The sequence below is a fragment of the Camelus ferus genome, chromosome 7 (assembly GCF_009834535.1).
Source record: "Camelus ferus isolate YT-003-E chromosome 7, BCGSAC_Cfer_1.0, whole genome shotgun sequence".
Taxonomy (NCBI): domain Eukaryota; kingdom Metazoa; phylum Chordata; class Mammalia; order Artiodactyla; family Camelidae; genus Camelus; species Camelus ferus.
In genome coordinates this window covers 34,892,740-34,912,950 of record NC_045702.1, presented here as the reverse complement: position 1 = coordinate 34,912,950, position 20,211 = coordinate 34,892,740, and the positions used below count along the sequence as shown (strand labels likewise).

At 34.4% G+C, this 20,211-nt stretch overlaps 1 protein-coding gene across 5 annotated transcripts in view; it reads right to left on the bottom strand.

Moving 5' to 3' along the window:
- Nucleotides 1-1,755: 1,755 nt before the first annotated feature.
- The window catches only part of IMMP2L (inner mitochondrial membrane peptidase subunit 2), a 1,220,903-nt gene continuing 1,202,447 nt past the window's right edge, over nt 1,756-20,211 (bottom strand). For 2 of the 5 annotated variants that reach the window (XM_032483678.1, XM_032483677.1), the window contains exon 9: nt 1,784-2,131. In XM_032483678.1, the coding sequence (XP_032339569.1) occupies nt 2,013-2,131 (119 nt within the window). In that variant the 3' untranslated portion in view covers nt 1,784-2,012. Of the gene's footprint in view, nt 2,132-20,211 lie in introns of all 5 variants that reach the window. The other 3 variants (XM_032483675.1, XM_032483676.1, XM_032483681.1) reach the window with 2 other exon arrangements.

The following is a 20,211-nucleotide window of genomic DNA, read 5'->3' as shown; positions in this document are numbered from 1 at the left end:
TCAAGATATTATTTGGTCCTTGATATAACATAGAGAAGAGTGGGTGACTAACGGCAGAATTCAACCCCTTCATTGCCTCATTTGTTTTAGCTTGGAAACATCCATGTTAAAGCAGTATTAATAACTAACTATGAATCATGATTCATGAGTCAAAATAAAACACCCATTTATCATCTAAATTTTAGCAAAATAACTTCTTTAAGTCACTAGAAAATATACTGCTTGCAGGAAGTATGCTCTGGTTACTAAGTGTGTACTTTTGACTGTCTAAGCCCGGTGTTGGCTATCATTCCATAACTAATTTGTAATGTATATATCATTAACATTTCTTGTCTGCTGGAAAAATCAATAGTAGCCAAGTTAAAAAAAAATTGTACTTTACTTACCATATAGTCAACAATGACAAAATATATTTTAAATTCTTCATAGTCATACAAAAATTCGCAGCTTGGTATGTCAGCACAACACGCATATACATTCCCCAACTCAGTCTGCATTTCTCAAACTGTTCTTGTTCTTGTTTGTTTACCAGTGCACTTTAGTATATTATAGTTTTGGTGACAAACTTAAAGCAACAAAAGGATTAAAACTACACAAAAATACCAGGAATAATACAGTCATTACTACAGTATGACAGTAACTCCTGTTGTCTATAAAAGCATCTCCAGTTGTCTATTTCTTAAGCTTGATTGTCTTTCACTGTAACCGAGTTTAAGTTAAAATCTTTATTTCACTGACCAAATTATTGCCTATGCTCATATGGCAGAGTTCTCAAACGTTCTAATAAACACATTTCAAGTGTCCGGCTTCATAGTATGCTATGCCTCATCACTCACGTTTTAACTCATTACATATTGTCATATAACGGAATATAACTTTAGCAATAATAAGCTTCACATATTTATCAAAAATGGTGCACACTGTGAAGACTTGGCAGAACATCAAAGAGCCATGGAAAACTTTCTGAGAACCACTGGCTCTAAAAACAACATAGTTTGCTTCCACTGTGAATGGTCTATAATCTAATCTACATTCTTTTGACTGAATTAATGTGTTAGGACTCTACAGCCATATTTGGCTTCCAATATGAATGTATTTTTTATTGTTAGGTTTTTAAAATGGAGTACTGCCTATTTCTATATTTAAGAAGTAAAACTGTTAGTATGTTTACAGATATTTTAACACCGTTCTATAAGATATGTTGCACACGCAGCATGATACTACATACGTGTGGCAGCCGCTGTCAGAGTCCTGACTAAATTGTTTAGATGCAGCCATTTCAGTATGTTCCAGAGGGTTTCCAAATCCCATTATCTGCATCTCTTCTCCTGAGGGCTCTCTTTCTGAAACTATGGAGGACTATCCCATGCAAGCATATATCAGGCCAGGAGTCCTGGGGAATTAACATCCCCTGGAAACAGCCCTCAACCAGTGATTGACAGGAATTGTGTATATGTAAATGTCTTAGTGCCCTTGCTCTTTTGTTGGAATAATTTTGAGGCATGCATTCTACACCATCCCCAAGAGTTTCCCTGTGGGAATAAACTCCAGTCACCCACTTGGATAGCTGGTCTTGTCACACCATCAGTATTGGCTGCCATCCTTTCCCTGATCAGTTTTCTCCTTCTCCAGCAACTTGCAAAAATGGTCACTTAACATTTGTAATTTTCACTCAAATGTTTCCTCCTTAATTTGGGGAAATCAAACTAGTACAATATGATAAAAATCTGTTTGAGTTATCGTTTTTATATAATTTTCTCTTCTTTTATCTTAATATAATATCTTACTTTCACTTGTCTGAACTATTACAGTAACCACTTATCTGATCTCTTTCGTTCCGACACACTGTCACCAGTCTTTTTACTAAAACCCAGGGCTGGACTTGAATTAAACCTGCTCATAAATTTTCACTGCCTTTTCCATAATGGTCTAATAGGCAAAATCATCCAGAGTCTTACCTGGGTGTTTCATTTCAATCTTACCTTTCACTTTATCACCCAACTTTACTCCAGTCAGTCCAGGGAAGTGGCTGCCTCCAAACAAAGACCCCTGCTCTCTCTGTATTCAGTGCTTCTACTCAAGCTGGTTTCTCTCCCATGACTCATGTTGTTCAATACGGTAGCCATTAAATCTAAATTAATGAAAATTAAATAAGATTAAATTCTCAGTTTAAAAATATCAAGTTCTTAATAGCCGTATATACTCAGTGGCTACCGTAAAAGACAGTAGACATTTAACATTTCTATCACCACAGAAAGTTCTATTGGACAGAGCTGGTCTGGAGCATTCTTTCTTTCATATTCAGTTTTTGAAATACTTTTTTTTTTCTTTAAACTCCATCTCAAAGCTAACTTTCTGTGAAAAATTCTCCCAAAGGAGAATTAATTTTGTCATATGTCTCTATTTATTTTTTTAACTTGAGCTCATTTAATCAATTACAAGACAGGTAAATTTTACTTATGAATATTCCTGCACATAAACATATCCCTTCAAGACAAGATTAGTGCATTCTCCTCTTCATATTTCTTAAAACACTTAGCACAGTGCTTTACTTATCAACAAATATTGGTTTAATTCTTTGAACTAGTCAAATTGACCTAAATTCTTCCAGATATTATTCATAAATGCTTCTTTGGAATTACTTCTTTCCTAATTCTGTATTTTTGCTGTCATTATTTAGAATGCACAATCATGCCTATTAAATTACGAAAGCCTACTGAAGTTATTTTGAATCTTAATTCTATCATCTATCTCAATTAACAATGACATTTTAATATTATACATGAATTTGATACATAGTTTATTTTACTTCTCAGAGCATTATTTTTTTTTTCTCTCCTGGCATCCAAATACACTGATGTAAGCTTCCAGTTCTCCCTTTTAGAGCTATAAGATCCTAGAGAACAGATACCATGTCAGTGTAATTAAATGGGCCTGTTTCCTTGCATAGAATTTTGCTTAACATCTGCTTTCTTTTGATGCTTGTTGTCATTTGCAGAGCCTATTTGTAGAGAGAATTTATAAATACAAGTGGAGCTAGAGGGCTGGTATTGTTCTTCAACATGGGAACTGGGTTCTTATTTAATTTCTTGTCCAATTAGTTAGCTAAATATTAATAGATGTTTTGAATAGAGTTGGCCAAAAATAAGCTGCGAGCTCTCCATCGGAGACTTCAATCTTCCTAGCTCTGCTTCAGACACTCTTAATGTATTACTGTTTAGCCTGTCGTTTACGCCAAATAATAACCCTGTCATCTTTCTCAATCTTTATAATCTTCTCCATACAGATTTTAAGGAAAATTTAAACAAACTTGATTTTCATCTTTACAGGATAGTATATAGATTTTCCAGATGATCACTGAATTATTTTCAAAATCCTGGCAGACAGAATCTGAGCTTAAATGAACCCAAAATAATCTTTAAAAAATACCCAGGTATTAATACAGGCTATACATTTTTAATGCATTTTGGCTTTGAGGTATCAGATGATAAATTCTTTTTCTTTGGAAAAAGTGACTAAAACTACAGTCAAATCTATGGTGAAATCCCACTTCCGAAGTAAGTGTTGCTGAACCATATGATACTAAAGAGTATACTTGACTTTCTCAGTTAGGATAAATAAAGTTTGAATATAAACAACCTCCAAATATGAATTCTTACCTATCATATGTCTCGAATTCAAAACAAAAGTATGTCAAGAATTAAAGTTCAAGACATACTATCTATTCATTAGTTATCTAATCTGCAAAATCATAATGATTTCATACATTTTGTTATTCATGTCTAGTAACTTTAGATTTTTCAGTTTTAAAATAGAAAATATAATTTTACTTTCTTTAAGCTTTAATTAAAGATGGAATATTCAGAGGTGTCTAACACCTGCTTTATAATAAGTGGAGTATTATTTCAAATGCCAGATGGACAAATTAAAATATTCTTTTAGATGATGCAAAATCTTGTGATACAGGTATTTTTTCAAATCCAAATTTAAACACGCACTGTAAGAATGTAAAATTATCTAAGTACATATTAATGAAATACCTTCATTTTTACCCTGGAGAGAGTGCAAAGGACAAAGTCTTTGTCTTTTTTTTCCTTCTCCAGCATACCCTCTTTCTTATCTGCCAGTTTCACTGTTTTAACGTCTATTCTCTTGTTTCCGCATGACCATTGCTGCTAAGAAGCAGCTCGTATTTTATATAGAAATGAGTCTCCCAGAACAAAGTGAGAATTACAGGCTTTTAACTTGCAAGTAAGTGAAAATTAAAATTGGTAGAAGACAAAAGGTATAGAGAAATATAAACCTGCTATCATATATAAAAATACCTTCACAAAGACTATATCTTCAGCTGGCTCCTATACTTACACAACTTATTTTGACACAGTTTATTCCATCCACACAGTAGGAACTCCATTTGTAGTTTCTACCTGAATCATCAATCGGCACATATTTCCAACACTCTCAGGGCATAAGTTTCATGAAGAGTCCCTGAAAAAGCTTTGTGCACAGTCCCTAACACCTTTCTTACATCCACAATTGTAAATAGCTGGTTTTGTACAAAGTGACTGGGTTCCCTTATGTCTAGTCAGAAAATAATTTCACAGCTTTGTTACAATCAGGCAAAGACAGTGGTTTTATCTTCTGTTTTCTTCTGATGCTTTGTTCATATCTGGTTGGGGGCATTTGGCACCTTGCTTTTAATTTTCCGATTCCACATCATTCTTCCCCAGGAACCTCCAAGGTCCTCTAGGGCCAAGGCCTGATGTCATTCACCTTTGTATCTCTGAGGCCTGGAACATTCTGCAAAGGTTTCTGTGCACTTGGTTGTGGGTTATGGCATATGTGGTTCTTAGTCTCATCACTCTGTATGGCTCAATCTTTCCATACTGACAGACATAATCATCAGTATCTCCAAGGGAGGACACGTGAGGCTGAAGCGACCAGGGCTACTGCCTAAACCCACATCTCAGGGAAACACCCCTGCTGGTCAGCAGCAACTTACAGAGGCCAAGTATTGGTTGATTCATATTCAAACAAAGACTTTCAGCACCTGTTTACAACAGAAGTAGCCTGTCATATGAGTTTATAGCACCATTTTGACACCTTGTTCTATGCCTTCTTTCCACATTAAACTTTTCATTGAAGTTCCTTAAAACACAGACTGCTTGGCTGTATTTGGTTTGACTATATCTATCCATCTATCTATATATTCAGCACAACCTATGATCAAAACCTGATGGCTATAAAGATTATGTTTTCAGACCCAGTATCTAACTCCCTCTTGAAAGAACCAGGTCTAATATAAAGTACTTTAAAGTCTGGAGAGTTTAAAGAATTACCACAGTTTAACAATTGTCCTTCTGTAGCCTTCATGCCATTAGGAACACAACGGTTGAATTATATGTTTAATAGTGTAGGACAACAGCCAAACAGAATGCTTAATGACATTCTGCCGAGTTATGGAAGCCAATGTTCTGCCAGTGAGATGGGGTCAAGGAGAAGATCAGTTTTTAACTTAGATCATAACCAGAAGTTTAGCTATCTCCAAAAAGATTCAAGACAGATTGGAGAATGCAGAATGCACTTTATAGACCACAGCACAAAGCTCAAAGATAAGAGAAAGCCAAAAACTCTTGACTTCTCTTAAATAGAGAGAAAAGTCATCCTAGAGTAACTGGTAAGCCAAGCAAACAGCCAGAAATTTGCTATCAGTTGGGAGTAAGGAAGCACTATGTGCAAAATGTTGTAAAATGTCAGAATTCAGAACACTGAGTAAGCGCATAAACAAAAAATCAGGAATTGTCTGCAAAAATTGAAGTTATTTTGTGTGTGTTTGTGCATGGCATGTATGTGAGAGACAGACAGAAGAAAGAGGGAGGGAGGAAAGAGAAAGAGAGAGAGAGAGAAAATGCCAGAATATTCCATGATATGCACTTGTCCCCACAGACACATTAGAGAAATTTAAACAAAATTAGAATAAAGACTAATTATTTAAAACATTTCAAGAGTACATTAGTGTGGAGACTTTAGAAGTTTATCTCTTCTGCTACACATAAATGTAGCTTATATATATATATATATATATATATATATATATACACAAAATTTGGTTCATGCTTTCAAAATTTTGTTCTGCTCTCGACTCACAACCCTCAACTAAAGAAGCCCTCTATGTAGGGGAAAAAGTGGACAAAACTAGATGCAACACTCTTTTCAGAATCTTGCTTTCACAACATAATTATTGAGAGTACTCTACATTACACCTTAAGCCATGAAGTGAGAAGTCTTAAAAATATGTATCATCCTGTTTCTACAGGTGTCAGTGTACAAAGACACACCTATAAATGTGAAATTCAAATGCATACTCTTTATTTATTTATGATTTGACAGGTGTTTACCCCAGCAAATCCACTCAACTCTCAAAAAGTTTTGTTAAAACATAAGCAAATAGATAAGCAAATAGAGCTAATTTTCGCCTGAGAGGGATGTATTTATATCCCTCAATGTTACATATATTGGGCTACATGATCTGCACCGTTCTTTGCAATTCTAACTTTTTGTAATATATGCACATTATAGGTATGTGTATGTACATTAAAGTTTCAAAATTATTCTGGAGACAGAAGTTCAAGGAATAAAGGCAATCATCTTTTAGAGATCAACAAAAAGGTCACTATAAGAACTTGCATTAATAATGATGTCAAGAATCATCAGCATCATATTTAAGTCAGTTTTCTTTATAGCTAGAATCAATGCATGAAAAAAATCACCTTCATTTGTTTTTTCAAGCACACATAAGGAAATTCAGGGACTTTTCCTTCCCCTAGAATTAGTTAGCATAAAACAACAAAAACTAAGCTTTCTGGATGGAACTATTTTCTATAAGATTAGGATTTGTACTGATGGAAATTCAAGGTAATTTTCCTCTTATATGGCCTTGCATTATCTTTTTATTTTTTTCAATTAAAGTATAGTCAGTTACAATGTGTCAATTTCTGGTATACAGCATAATGTCCCAGTCATACACTGTATATACGTATATTCATTTTCATATTCTTTTTCATTAAATGTTATTATAAGATATTGAATATAGTCCCTGTGTTATATATAAGAAATCTGTTTTTTTCTATTTTTATATACAGTAGTTAATATTTGCAAATCTCAAACTCCCAAATTTATCCCTTTCCTCCTCCTTTTCCCTGGTAACCATGAGATTGTTTACTATGTCTGTGAGTCTGTTTCCGTTTTGTAGATGAGTTCAGTAGTGTCTCTCTTTTTCTTTTTTTAGATTCCACATATGAATGATATCATATGATATTTTCCTTTCTCTTTCTGGCTAAATTCACTTGGAATGATGATCTCCAGGTCCATCCATGTTGCTGCAAATGTCATTTAGTATTTTTATGGCTGAGTAGTATTCCATTGTATACATATACCATGACTTCTTTATCCAGTCATCTGTTGATGAACATTTAGGTTGCTTCCATGTCTTGGCTATTGTATATAGTGCTGCTGTGAACATTGGGGTGTATGTATCTTTTTGAATTAGAGTTCCCTCCAGATAAATGCCCAGGAGTGGGATTTCTGGATCATATGGTAAGTCTATTTTTAGTTGTTTGAGGATTCTCCATACTGTTTTCCATAATGGCTACACCAAACTACATTCCCACCAGCAGTGTAGGAGGGTTCCTTTTTCTTTCATTATCTTAAAGGGCCATTCAGTTCATCTTTTTTCTTTCAAATTTTATCAACTATACTGTCTAATTGTGAAGGAAAAACCGGGCTGGTCTGACAAGATATCTCATAAGTCTAGGAATGTGAAGGAGAGGCTGGGCTGGGCTAACAAGTCTAAGTATTGGAATACTGATCTGAGTTCTGCTAGACTAACTTGTAAATCTAGGTTAATTAGTGTTGGTTTGCTGTTTATGTGTTTTTGCTAGCCAGCTGGATTTTCAAAGATACACATCTGGCTTTGGAATGTTGGTTTGCTGCCTCCCCGCCTCCACTTTTGTGATGATGATGCTGCTAAAGCTGTTCCATGCCTATTGGCCGAATACCCCAAGCTTGTACTTTACCCTATAAAACCTCATGTGCACATCTTGAAGGTGCTCAGAGCTTCGGAGCAGAAGCCCCTCTGAGCCCGCCGGCGTAATACATCTGAGTACTCCAACCCTCCAAGTGGTGCTTGTTTCTTGACTGGCCTGTCGTTTCCGTAACATAATGACCTAAAGTTTCATTTTTATGCATTTTAAAACATCTATTCATTAATAGGCGTACATTGAGCATCAACTGTATGCAAAGCTACTCTAATGAACATGAGAGCTGTGCAGAATTTTGAAATACAATACTTTCCTCAAAGATGTTGAAGTGTTTTGTGAGTTTAAATTATATATATAAACAATGTAATATGTGCAATGTATATATTAATAATTTGTTAATACATATACATACTTGTATGACACTATAATCACACACACACACACACAAAATATTTTAAGGACCAAATAAGCGGATTAGTCTTTAATGCAATAGCATGTCAGATTATACATATTTCACCCTGGAATTAAATGGTTAGGAAAAGCTTAACAAACAATATGGGAATTATATTGTGCCTTAAAAGTGAATAAACTTCAAATACAATCAGAACTTCAGTAGATCTGGAAAATGGAATAGGAAATAGATTAAAATATAGTGTGTCCAAGACATTTTGAAGTTACAAGACTAGACTAGACTTGTCAGGAAAAAGAGAAGAATTGAAAGGTTCACTTGGAGGGTAAGTTAAACTCAGATTCTGGAGAGTTTTGTGTTCCTAGCTAAGGAATCTTTGGTTGCATTATTTCTTATGAAATGAATAATCATGGCAGGTTATTTTTTTCCCAAAATAAATTATTTTGGAGAAAATTTTATGAAGATTAGTCATACAAGAATAAGGAAAAGAGAATATAGAGATAAAAAATGTTGCAGGGACTATTTTAAATTCTGTACCTGATGTGACTAGAGCCTGAACTATGTGGCGTTCCTATGTGAAAGAGATGAAAAGGAAGGAGTAGATACTTTCAACAGATGTTTTTGAAGAATTGGCAGGCTTTGGTAAAGGATTTAGAATGGTGGGGCTGGAGGGAAAATGGAGGGAGAGAGCAATCAGGTTTTAATCCTGGGTGATTGAAAAGTGCTTTTATCATTAACAAAGAAAAGAATGCTTGTTTTGAAGGGTAAGAACATCTGCATTACAAAAGCTGTGTTTTGGGTCATAAGGGATCATCTAAAGGGACATAACAATGAAAAATGGTGATGATTCAGAACAGGAGATCCAAACCATGGATAAATATGGGTAACGATGTCTGAATAAAAAGGAAGGCAATTACTAATGAGAGATCATTTGTGATGACCAACACTGCAGTCTCCATGGAGAGGTAAAAGACAAAGCAGATTTGGGGCAACAAGAAAAGGGAGTAGTGATATAGGTCATTTGTATTTAAACAACTTAACAATGAAGAGAAGAAAAAAAATAGGAAACACAGTAAGCAGAGATAAGTTTTAAAAATTTTTAATGCACTGTATTCAGCCAGCACTTATTCATGAGTGAAGACAAACAAAATTCATTCTTACACATGTAACGTCTTAGAATATCTACCACATAGATATTCTGCTGAATATATCACTTGAAATTTTATAACAGGTACCAATTACCTGAAATCTAGGATTTAATAGCAAAATACGAGGAAAAAAACTTACAAATATTGAAACTCTTTAAACATACAGACACATGTCTAAAAGTTATATATGTGTGTATGTATATCCACATATATTCATGTAAATGTGTCAATACTTTCAGAGCTTTTAATAGTCATGAAAAATTAATAAAAATAGAACTGAATATAGCACCAAATGAGCTAAGAAGAATAAAAATAACATGACATCAGAGTTTTTTAAAGATACTCCTGAGATAAAGAGTTGTGACTGTACCTAAAAAGCCCATTTGACAGGGTAGTCCAGGACTTCCCAGGTTAGCCTGCCTGCCCTAAGCTCTCCTAGGGAGAAAGGTTTGGCTGTCAGGACTTTCACAAAGGAGCTAATTCTTCAGGTATAATGTCATGTTACATCAAATTAAAAGAATGAAGGCAGAAACAAGCAATCTGAGAATATGGACTGCCGTTTATTCACTGCAACCCTAAAACATAGTAGAATCTCAGTTAATAACTTTTAAGTTATTGAACTTAGAGAACTTGGCCCTACGTCAGTCACACGTTACCATTAGAGTGTTTCTGCAAATGCACCATGAAATTAGAGTCCTTTCTTTTCCATAATTAATTAAAACTTTAAAATTCTCTTTGTACGGGTTTTATTAGGTGATGTGGCTACACCAAAGGGAATATTTATTTGGGGAATTTAATGACATGAAATTAATTTCCATTGATATGATTCTGATTTAAAATTCAAGGACATCCGAACAGTAAGTTTGTGAAAAGGTGTTAAAGGCCTTCTGGTTGTTTCTTTCATCAACTTTTTTTTCTTCTACCATCATACTTCATATCTAGCAGGCATGCCATAACATGACCAGGAGTTTGAAAAATAAATGATTGCAGCTGTCAGTGCCTCCTGCCTGAATTCTTGAATCCTTTATGAGTATTTGGGCTGCATTGTGTTTTCCAGCAGCAAACCATTTCAAAAGGAGGCATGATGGCTCTTTCATGCAAATTGATTTCTCCAGCTGTAACTTTCATACTTAGCCTGGGGCTCTTCTTGGTGACTTTCGCATTTATTTTAAACATAGAATTTTGAAAATTAAAATGTATTTTATTGAGTTTAACTTTTACTGGCGATAGCTTGAAATTATTACTTGATCTGCATTATAAAACCAACTAATAAACACGTCCCTCTTCAATAATTGCTTGGTGACCCCTCCACTCTGGCATTCTTTATCTGCATAGGCTGCTTCCAGTGTAGCTCTCCAGTTTGCTCCTGGACTGTCACACTGCATTCCCTGTGCTGGTTTTGCCTTTTGAGTTGTTTGGAAATTCAGGCTTTTCAAAATTGTGGTGATCACTCAAGATATTTTATTCTGGTAAAACAAATGTGCTATATAATTAGAATATTCTTTCTGGCTTTTATCTAGTCAATCTCAAAATTTTCTCAATGCCGGTGACCTTAAAAATGTACCTTGGTTCTACTAAATATAGACATTGCCATAGTCATTTTATCCAGTTTATTTTCTGTATATAGTCTTGAATTCTTCCTAAGGACATGAAATCTAGTTTTATTATTGATTCTCCGATTTCTACTTGGAAGGAGTATTTTTTCATATAATCAGATAGCAGACATCCTTGAGAAATCTCTCTTTAGAGTTAAAATTCATCAACACACAGGATAAATGTCTATTTCAGACACTGATGATTCTTTTTATTCAGGATTGGCAAACTTTTTTTGACAGTAAAGATATCAAAACTTTACTGATAACAGAAAAAAATTAGGTTTGTACAGATGTACCATGTTTAAAAAAGAAATATATTCCCCTTATGGCAGTTTGTTTCATGCAAAAGGTATAACATGGTATCCAGGAGTCAAGTGAAGCAGGGTTCAAATCCTGAGACCACCAGTTACTATATGATACACAGGGCAAGTGCCTCAATCCCTCTTACCTTCATATTTTTCTTAAGTAGAATGGGAGCTAAAACAGTCCCTACCTAAAAAGTTTATGGGGAAGATTAAATGGGAAATTATCTGTAAAGTGCCTGGGTAGCACTTAGCAGAGTTACACACTTAGCAAGAATAGAAGCTATACAGATTTGGAGCATTACTACCTACACTGATTTGTCAGGCAGTGTACTCAAATCTGTGTAAATATACACCAGATGTGCTTACCCAATGATTCTCTACTGAAATATTTTGTCCATTTCTATCTCAGTGTTAAATAAATACGAGATCTGACTTTTGGAAAACTCAACTCTGGGAGAAAAAAACCTTTGAAACAATAACAAATAAAAGCAATTGGTGTTATGGGTCTTATTTGCACTTAATACTTGGATAGGTATAACTGATATCTCAGTGTTCCTTTTAACTGGAAAATCCCCAAATACAAGTATGTTCAAGTGTCTCTGCTTATATATCTGTTGGCCATTTGGATGAGTTATTCTGTATAGCACCTATTTATGTCCTTTCTGTCCTGTTATGCTACTTTCTTCTCCTCACTCCTCACCTTTTTAACAATTTGTACAAGCTCTTTGTATTACACAGATAGTAACCTTCTTTCTGTCCTTTGTGTTGTGAGCTATTTCCCCCAAATCTATTGCTAGCCTATGGACTTTGATGAAGATTTATTTTGCTACAGAAGGTCCTAGCTGTGTGACCTATCTCTTATTGTCCTCATCTGTAAAACAGAGATGATTGTAACAACTACTTCATACAGCAGCTGAAAGAGTCAAGTTATACCAGGAAACTGTTGACTAGTGTTTGACATATCATGTAAGTGCTATGAGTCACTTCCTAAAGATGTTATCAAATACACATCTTTCTCCACATAGATTCTAAATTTCCATTCTAGTTTTTTAAATCTCTTATTTTTTCCATATATATTCTTCTAGATATTTTTTAGTTTTATATTTTACAGAACTTTATTTCTAGATAGCTAGACAGTTGTGCGAATACTGTTTATGACATGATCTCTTTTTATTCCACTGAGGTGAAATGCCACCCACGTCATGTAATAAATTTGCGTGTCATGGAATCTACTGCTGAATTCTCTTCTCTGTACCTCTAATCCTAAGCAACACTGTCTCGATTTGATTATAGTGGCTTTCTAGTTTTTTGTGATTATTTATCTGTTGAAGTATCCCTCCTTTACCTATTGTTCATTTGCAAACGTTTCTTAGCTGTTTTTGGAAATTTGTAGTTTCATATGAATTGTAAATTATTTGCTCAGTTTTCTCACAAAATCTAATTTGCATTCCAAATTGAAATGGTATAATATATGTTTATTTATTTTTGAAGTGCCTACTGTAGTTAATAATTAATACTTGAAGAGTGGCTGAAAGCATCATTTCTTTCTTTTATTGTCATTTATTTTCCTCTTTAGTCTCAAATATATCTCATTTTTAATTTTGTTTTATTATGCTTGACTGAAGGAAACTTACTCCTAGTTAATTCTCCATATGACGTTTTCTTGATCTCATTTTTGCTACCAAAATTTCGTTTATTTGATCAGTTTAACTTCATAATCATAAAGTTGCTTTAAAACTTTGAGGGAAAACAAAGTTTGATGCAAGAATTATCTGCAAATATATTTACATACATGAAAACACATGAGTGCTTGATAGAGAATTCAATTAGATTTGCTATGTATCCTTTAATGGAAAATATATTTACTGGAAAATGAAAATTTTAATTGAAAATGGAATGTATGAATCAAGAATATACTGAAAAGTTTGTTATTAGGGAAGGACACAAATGCCAAACCCAAATTTTATGTGATAACCTAATGACTGGGGCAAAATAAAATGCAATGTGGTTTGTTAGTAATGAAATCAATTGGGTAAGTGTACCTGAATTTAGTCTATTTCTGTTTCCCTTTATATGTAGTTTTAAATTATATCTTAAAAGCAAAACTAAAACTGTATTTTCTAAGAAATTCTCTGTCACTTATTAAATAATATGTGTGATCACCTTTTTCTGTGGTTTTAAATCTCTCCCTCTCTACACACACAAACACACACATGCATGTATAGTTAAAGAGACAGCTTAAATTTTCTAATAAAATTTCTGCTTTAGCCTTGAAAATTGCTCTCATTTAAAGAAAGAAAACTTGTGTGAGAGTAAGCAAACGCCTAGACCATTCCTCAGAAATGTGAATTCAGGAAGTTTGATACTGGAGCCCAGGAATCTGCATTTAAAGAACCTCTTGGAACCATTTAAATGATTTAGTGTAATCACACCTTAATAAATGTCACACAGTTTCAATTCCTAGGTACATTGCTTTGTTTCATTTTGTTTTGCTTTGTTTTTCTATCACCAGGTGTTTGTTTTTTACCATAGTAGGGATGATAGTATAAGTTTTTTCATTCCTGTGACAATTAAACAAGAAATCAAATGTATAATTAGCATAGTAGCAAGCACACAGTGTGTGCTCATCAAGGGTCAGCTTCTGTTTTAATCATTTTCCATTATGGCAATGTTGGCATTACACTACCATGATTTATTTATGCATCTGTTCCCCTTTGAATTGTAATTTCCTGAAGGAATAGAGCATTTATTTTCTTTATCTGTACGCCTAGATCCTGGCTTAATGTCTGACATGTCATTTGTGCTCAGTACATTTGTGTTTAATAAGTTAATGAACTGAAGTGTGCACACAGAAAACGATCAAAGTTAGCAGGGAGGATATAGAGTAATGTAGAAGGCAAATGGGATACAAAAGGACCAGGCGACAATCTGAGATAACATAATGAGAAAATGGATGTCCTGAGGCAATCCTGCTCTCATCTCCACTCATAATCTGTTTCAGTCCCTGTTTGTCACCTCTGGGTTGGGTGAGCATCCTCACCTGCTCATACAAGTGGACCACATTCAACTTTGCAGCTTCATTCTGCCTCTGTTATCTCTGTCCTACCACCCTTGCTCCCTATCTTTGCTGTAATATGGATTCTGTGCCCCCATACTGAAACAGTTATATCTTATTAGACCAAACATACTACCATGGTTCTTTAAACTGTGGGCCTATTAAAAGCATACTAATGGGAAATTTCTGTAATATAATAATGTTACTAGAAACATTTCTATAATTTTGTTTCTTGTTTAGTTTTTTCCAAGAGTATCCTCTATGATATTTTCTTAGGGCACAAGTACAATGAAAACATGTCTTAAAATGCATAAAAATAGTAACAGTGTCTGTTTAAACAACACAATTTCTTCACCTAATGGGACAGATTAAAAGTATTTCACCCATAAGCTCTGCTTTAACGTCAAAAATATCCTATTTTTAAATACTGCCTCCAAGCAACCTTAAATATTTACTTCAAAATTCAAAGAAAAGTCTATAGATTAAAGCATGAATTTAAAAATAATTAAGGTGTTTACATCTTTGGAATGACAATGAAATTTTTACTAAGAATTAGAGTTTGCTTCTAAAAAACATTAACAATAATAAAATATCATATAATTTGGGTATATTAAATAAGTTACCACTTAATAGATTATTATTTTATTCCATTAAATGATGGATTGAAAGAATTATTGGAACTTCCCAAAGGAAGTAAATTACTCTCAAGTGTATAATATAGGCTAGGAGTATAAGGCTTAACACATATTAAAAATGATTTATTGAAACTCTCATCTCCCTCCTCCATGATGAAAGCTGCTTGAGGGAAGTAAATTTGAAATGTAACAACTATTTAATCTCTCCCAGAAAAATATTTTTCAGCTTCTTGCTATATGTATATTTTTGTCATTATGTTTTTTACTTTAACTAATTTACTTCAAAGGCAATTACTTGATGTTAATATTTAGTCAGCAAGAATCTTCTCACTGTATATTTTTAGAGGTTATGATAAAATAAAGCACAGAACATATGCACGTCAGTGTTCTTGGCAGATTCAGCTTCTAAACCAGCTCCCAGGTATTAACACAAACAGAGCTGACGTGGGCATCATATTGGCGACACTGTGATAAAATGTGGTGTCACATTAGTTAGGCTGTGAAACTGTATAACAGATGCAAAGCAAGATAAGCAGCTCAGAACTGCAAGCTAAATATTACCTCCAGATCATCTGAGGATGATTTAAGTTACGAACAGAACAAAATTATGTTTAGAACAGCATTCATTCATTTAATAAATATTTTTTGAACAATTACTAAGTGCCAGGTGCAATTCTGAGAAGTCATCAATCACAGCTGAAATCTCACCATCTCTGTTCTCAACTGAGCTACCTGTTTAGTGACTGAGTACCAACATAGTTTCTCCTCTCTTGAACTAGAGATAGGAAGACCAACTCAGGCCAGTTTTGAAAGTGACCTCCAAAATAATTGAGTCCAAAATTGTAAAGAGAAGAATCCACAATCCTACAGGTAATTTTCTAGGCCCTAGCTCTTGATTCTCAGACCTGTGCATTCTAGTTATGGGAGAAACAATATCATAGACTGGCTGTAGGTCAAACTACATAGAGCATCCTTTAGGAGCACATTCTGAATTTTATAGAGAATAAATGTTACAGAGTGAAAAATGAAAGAATCTCCTCAATTACTACAGTGTCCTACAATTGATCTGACATTTTTGATTCTCAATTGTCAAAATAATTAACTGTTTTGAAGATATGTACATGAAGCCCTTAAATTAAACAGTTAACCTCTCACTATTAGACAAAACTGCCTGAGATACACTTCTTACTTTCCCAGAACTAGTAGCTTAGAGAAAAGTTCACTGGCTGTATGCACTATGTACTTATTTTCTGAGAGTTTCTTACTGTGGAAATCCTTGTCCTTGTAACTCTTCTAATGGAAAGAATAAACTGGGATGAAAATGCCATCGGAATACAGAGGGGTATTTATCTTAATTATTTCTTTGCTCCTTTGGCTATAAACAAGCACAATCTTTCTCATTTGAAGTATTAAGCATCAGGTTAACATTAATAAACAATAAAATTATGCCTGAATCTTAAGGAAAATTAATGAAGCTCTCCAATTATCTAGCCTATTACTCAGTTGCTACAAGGCATGGCAAAATTTGAGTCAAAGTTAAGCTAATTTCCATTGATTACCAGAATAAGCAATAGTCTTGGTTATTCTATTTTTCTTTTTAACACTATCAATCCAGATATGTTAAATGGCATAGAATTTCCACACTGAATCGTACATTCAAAAACTTATTTTAGTTTTTACTTTAACAAGTAAGTCGCAGAACACCTGTGAGGTTTCTAATAATAAATGCTTGACAAAGGAATTACTCTAATACTTTCATTGCATGCAAAATAATACTTTCACTTCAGGTACTGAATAGTAGAAATAAATACCTGAGAACATGGTCTATGTGTTTTTGTATTCATGAGGAAGTAACCTTTATTTCAGCCAAATTGACACATATCACATGGGCATTAAACTATCCATATTGTCTCTGCTGTATTAAATTCCTATCTTGAGTCCTTTCAGTCTAAGTTTCAAAAACAGTCTTCTGATCCAATATGATAAATAACTAGATAGATAGATAGACAGATAGATAGATAGATAGATAGATAGATAGATATTTAAATGAAAATACATGAATACTTATACATATATTATACATAGATATGTGCATATATGCATATATGCACATTTGATCTACTGCATTCCAAAGCCTCAATTCTATCATTTTATCATCATGATATCATTCACCTATAAAGCATTCACAATATATAAATCACAAAGCTGACTATTGTTTGTTTTTGTTTAATGTAAGAAAAAGCAATTTCTCTCAAGGACTTTACAGTTCCTTTCACATTACTAAAAATTGCATGTGAATTTTAATTCTTTCACATTCTATGCAGATACATGCTTTTTTCACCCATGCTTACTATTTCCAGATGAGCGTTGAGGGTATTAGTCAAGGTTTTCCAGAGAAACAGAACCAATAGTTGGATGGATGGATGGATGGATGGATGGATAGATAGACAGACAAACAGACAGATCTGGAAAGATATGTAATATCTTTCTAGAAAGACATTAGACCTAGAAAGAAATGTTAATAAAACATATTGGCTCATGCAATTGAAGCTAAGAAGTCCCATAATTGCCATCTGCAAGCAGAAAAGCTGTTAGTGTAGTTTGAAGGTCTATGAACCAAAGAGCTAATGATTCTAGTCCAAGTCAAGGCCTGAGAACCAGGAGCCCAGAATATAAGAAAAAAATCAATGTTCTGGCTTAGCCAGTCAGGCAGAGAGAGAGAAAATTCAACAGTCTTCTACCTTTTTGTTCTATGCTGGTCTTCAATGATTGGATGATATCCATCCACACTGGGGAAGACCATCTGCTCTCCCCGTTTACCCATTCAGATGCTATTCTCCTCAGCAAAAACCCTCACAAACACACTGAGAAATAATGTTTAACCAAATATCTGGGCATCTTGTGTCCCAGTAAAGTTGACACAGAAAATTAACACACCAAACTCTAGTTCCCCAATTCGTAAAATAAAAAAAATAATAATAGCTATGTAATATGTAACAAGAGTGAGTGTACACACTGTTTGGGACCACCAAAGTACTTGCAAACTGTTTTGTTCAATTAACTTGGTGGATGTTTAAAACTAGGGTAGTACATATTATAAATGCTTCAGGGGCAGAGCAATGAGAAAAATTATTACAGTAGGAATTTTGGATTTCTGTTCTACTAATTTGAAGGGGAAATATAATTAGGCATATGTACCTAGTTTACCATTATAATAGATATTTATTTTTTCTTAAATTACATCAATTTCTAAAACTTGCAGAGTTACGCTTAGATAAAATGACATAATTATTGGTTTTACACAGAAAATGAAAATGTCATCCCATTTAAAGGTGGCTGTAGGCTATTCTGAGTCATTTCCAACTCTGAATGACACCATGTATAGAAAATTCTGGACGCCATGTATAGAAAAATTCTGTGGTGACCATGGCAACTTGTTAGGGGGATGTAGCTACGCGTACAAAGCCAACAGGACCCATTTTGACCCCTTGTGAACATTACCAGTTGCCCCTTTATTCAGACCTTTCATTTCTAGATGAGAGGGATACAGAAAACATACCCCAAACCCTTACCATTATGGGATTTGGGGATTTGTTCATAGATTGATTTTCATTCTTGGCGTATTCTGCACTTACTATCGCACTAAAAGGGATCTTGCAGTCTTAGCATAAACATTAGTGTTAGTGTTCTGCAATTGTTCTCATTCTTCCCCAAAAAGTAGCCCATAAAATACAATCAAAAAAGAAAAAATTATATAAGCAATAATAAATTAATACGAACCAATTAGTAAATGAGAAGGCCCTCTCTTCTGAAATAGGTGCTTGAGCAGAGGTAGCACTGAAGTGAAATTCTGCATTCTAGGCCTCCCCATGTACTGTCTGAAGAAGACTCTCCAGTGCCTCTCCCAAATCACATTTGATTGATTAAATCCCACAGTGGAGTTGGAATGGTGTGGTGAGATGTAGATGGGAGGTTCTGAGAAGGCTAGGCCTAGAAGAAGAGAAGGTTTGTATTTCTATTTATACAATGTGAGATCCATTGGCATCCCCATGCACTAGAGGGTCTCAATGCTAGCAGCTTTTAGAAAATCAGTGGGTTCAAAAGTGGGGTGAGAAATAAGGAAAATAAGAAAGCAGGCTTCTTTCAGTGAAACTATTCACTGAAAACAAAGCTGAAAGTAAGTTCAGGCTAGATCCATGGAAAAAAGTGAACCAACTAATCAAAAAGCCAGAGTCAAGGGCTTGTCAGGATCCCAGACAGCATCAGAAACAGAAGGCTCTGGCAGAGAACCATGGAAGATTATCGGCTTTTTCAAAGCTATTTGAGAAACATGAGCTGTGAACCTATAATTAAGCAATTCCTGCTTGGAATGTTGTCCATGCCCCTAGAAGACTTTGAGACACGTGAAAGTGTGCATGGTGTCAAGAGGAGTTTCAATGGATAGGATTTAACCTACAAGTCTCCTTAAGGAATGAATAGACCCATAGTTGTGACGGACGGCCAGAACCATTGTTGAGAAGACAAATTCTAGACCTAGAACTGCTGCCGGATGCTTAAGGACTTACTGGCTATTACTAAAACCTTCTGGGCTACTTCCCTTATCTCTAAAATTAGGAAACTCTTTATTGTCCTAAAATGTCATTATCCAATATCACACCCATCTATTGTATGAATATAAGAGGGTTGTGATTCACAGATCTGACAAATTCCCCTTTAATTTACATTTCCATTCCCTCACCTGTGAATCAATAGGGGCTATTTACATAGTATCATGCAATGTGAATTCCACCTTGGGTCTTTTCACAATTGTTAGAATTATCTAAAGAAAATCCCAAATGGTAAATGATACAATTACAAATAATTGATCCTTAGAAAGAAGTCTCATAATCAAGGGACAAATAATAGTATTAAAGATCCTAACAAGAAAAACAGGATGAAAATTGTTTTCTTGATTTAAAATAGGTTAAAAGAAAAAAGTATCTAATTTCAAATCGATGTTGATGGGGGAGGGTATAGCTCAAGTGG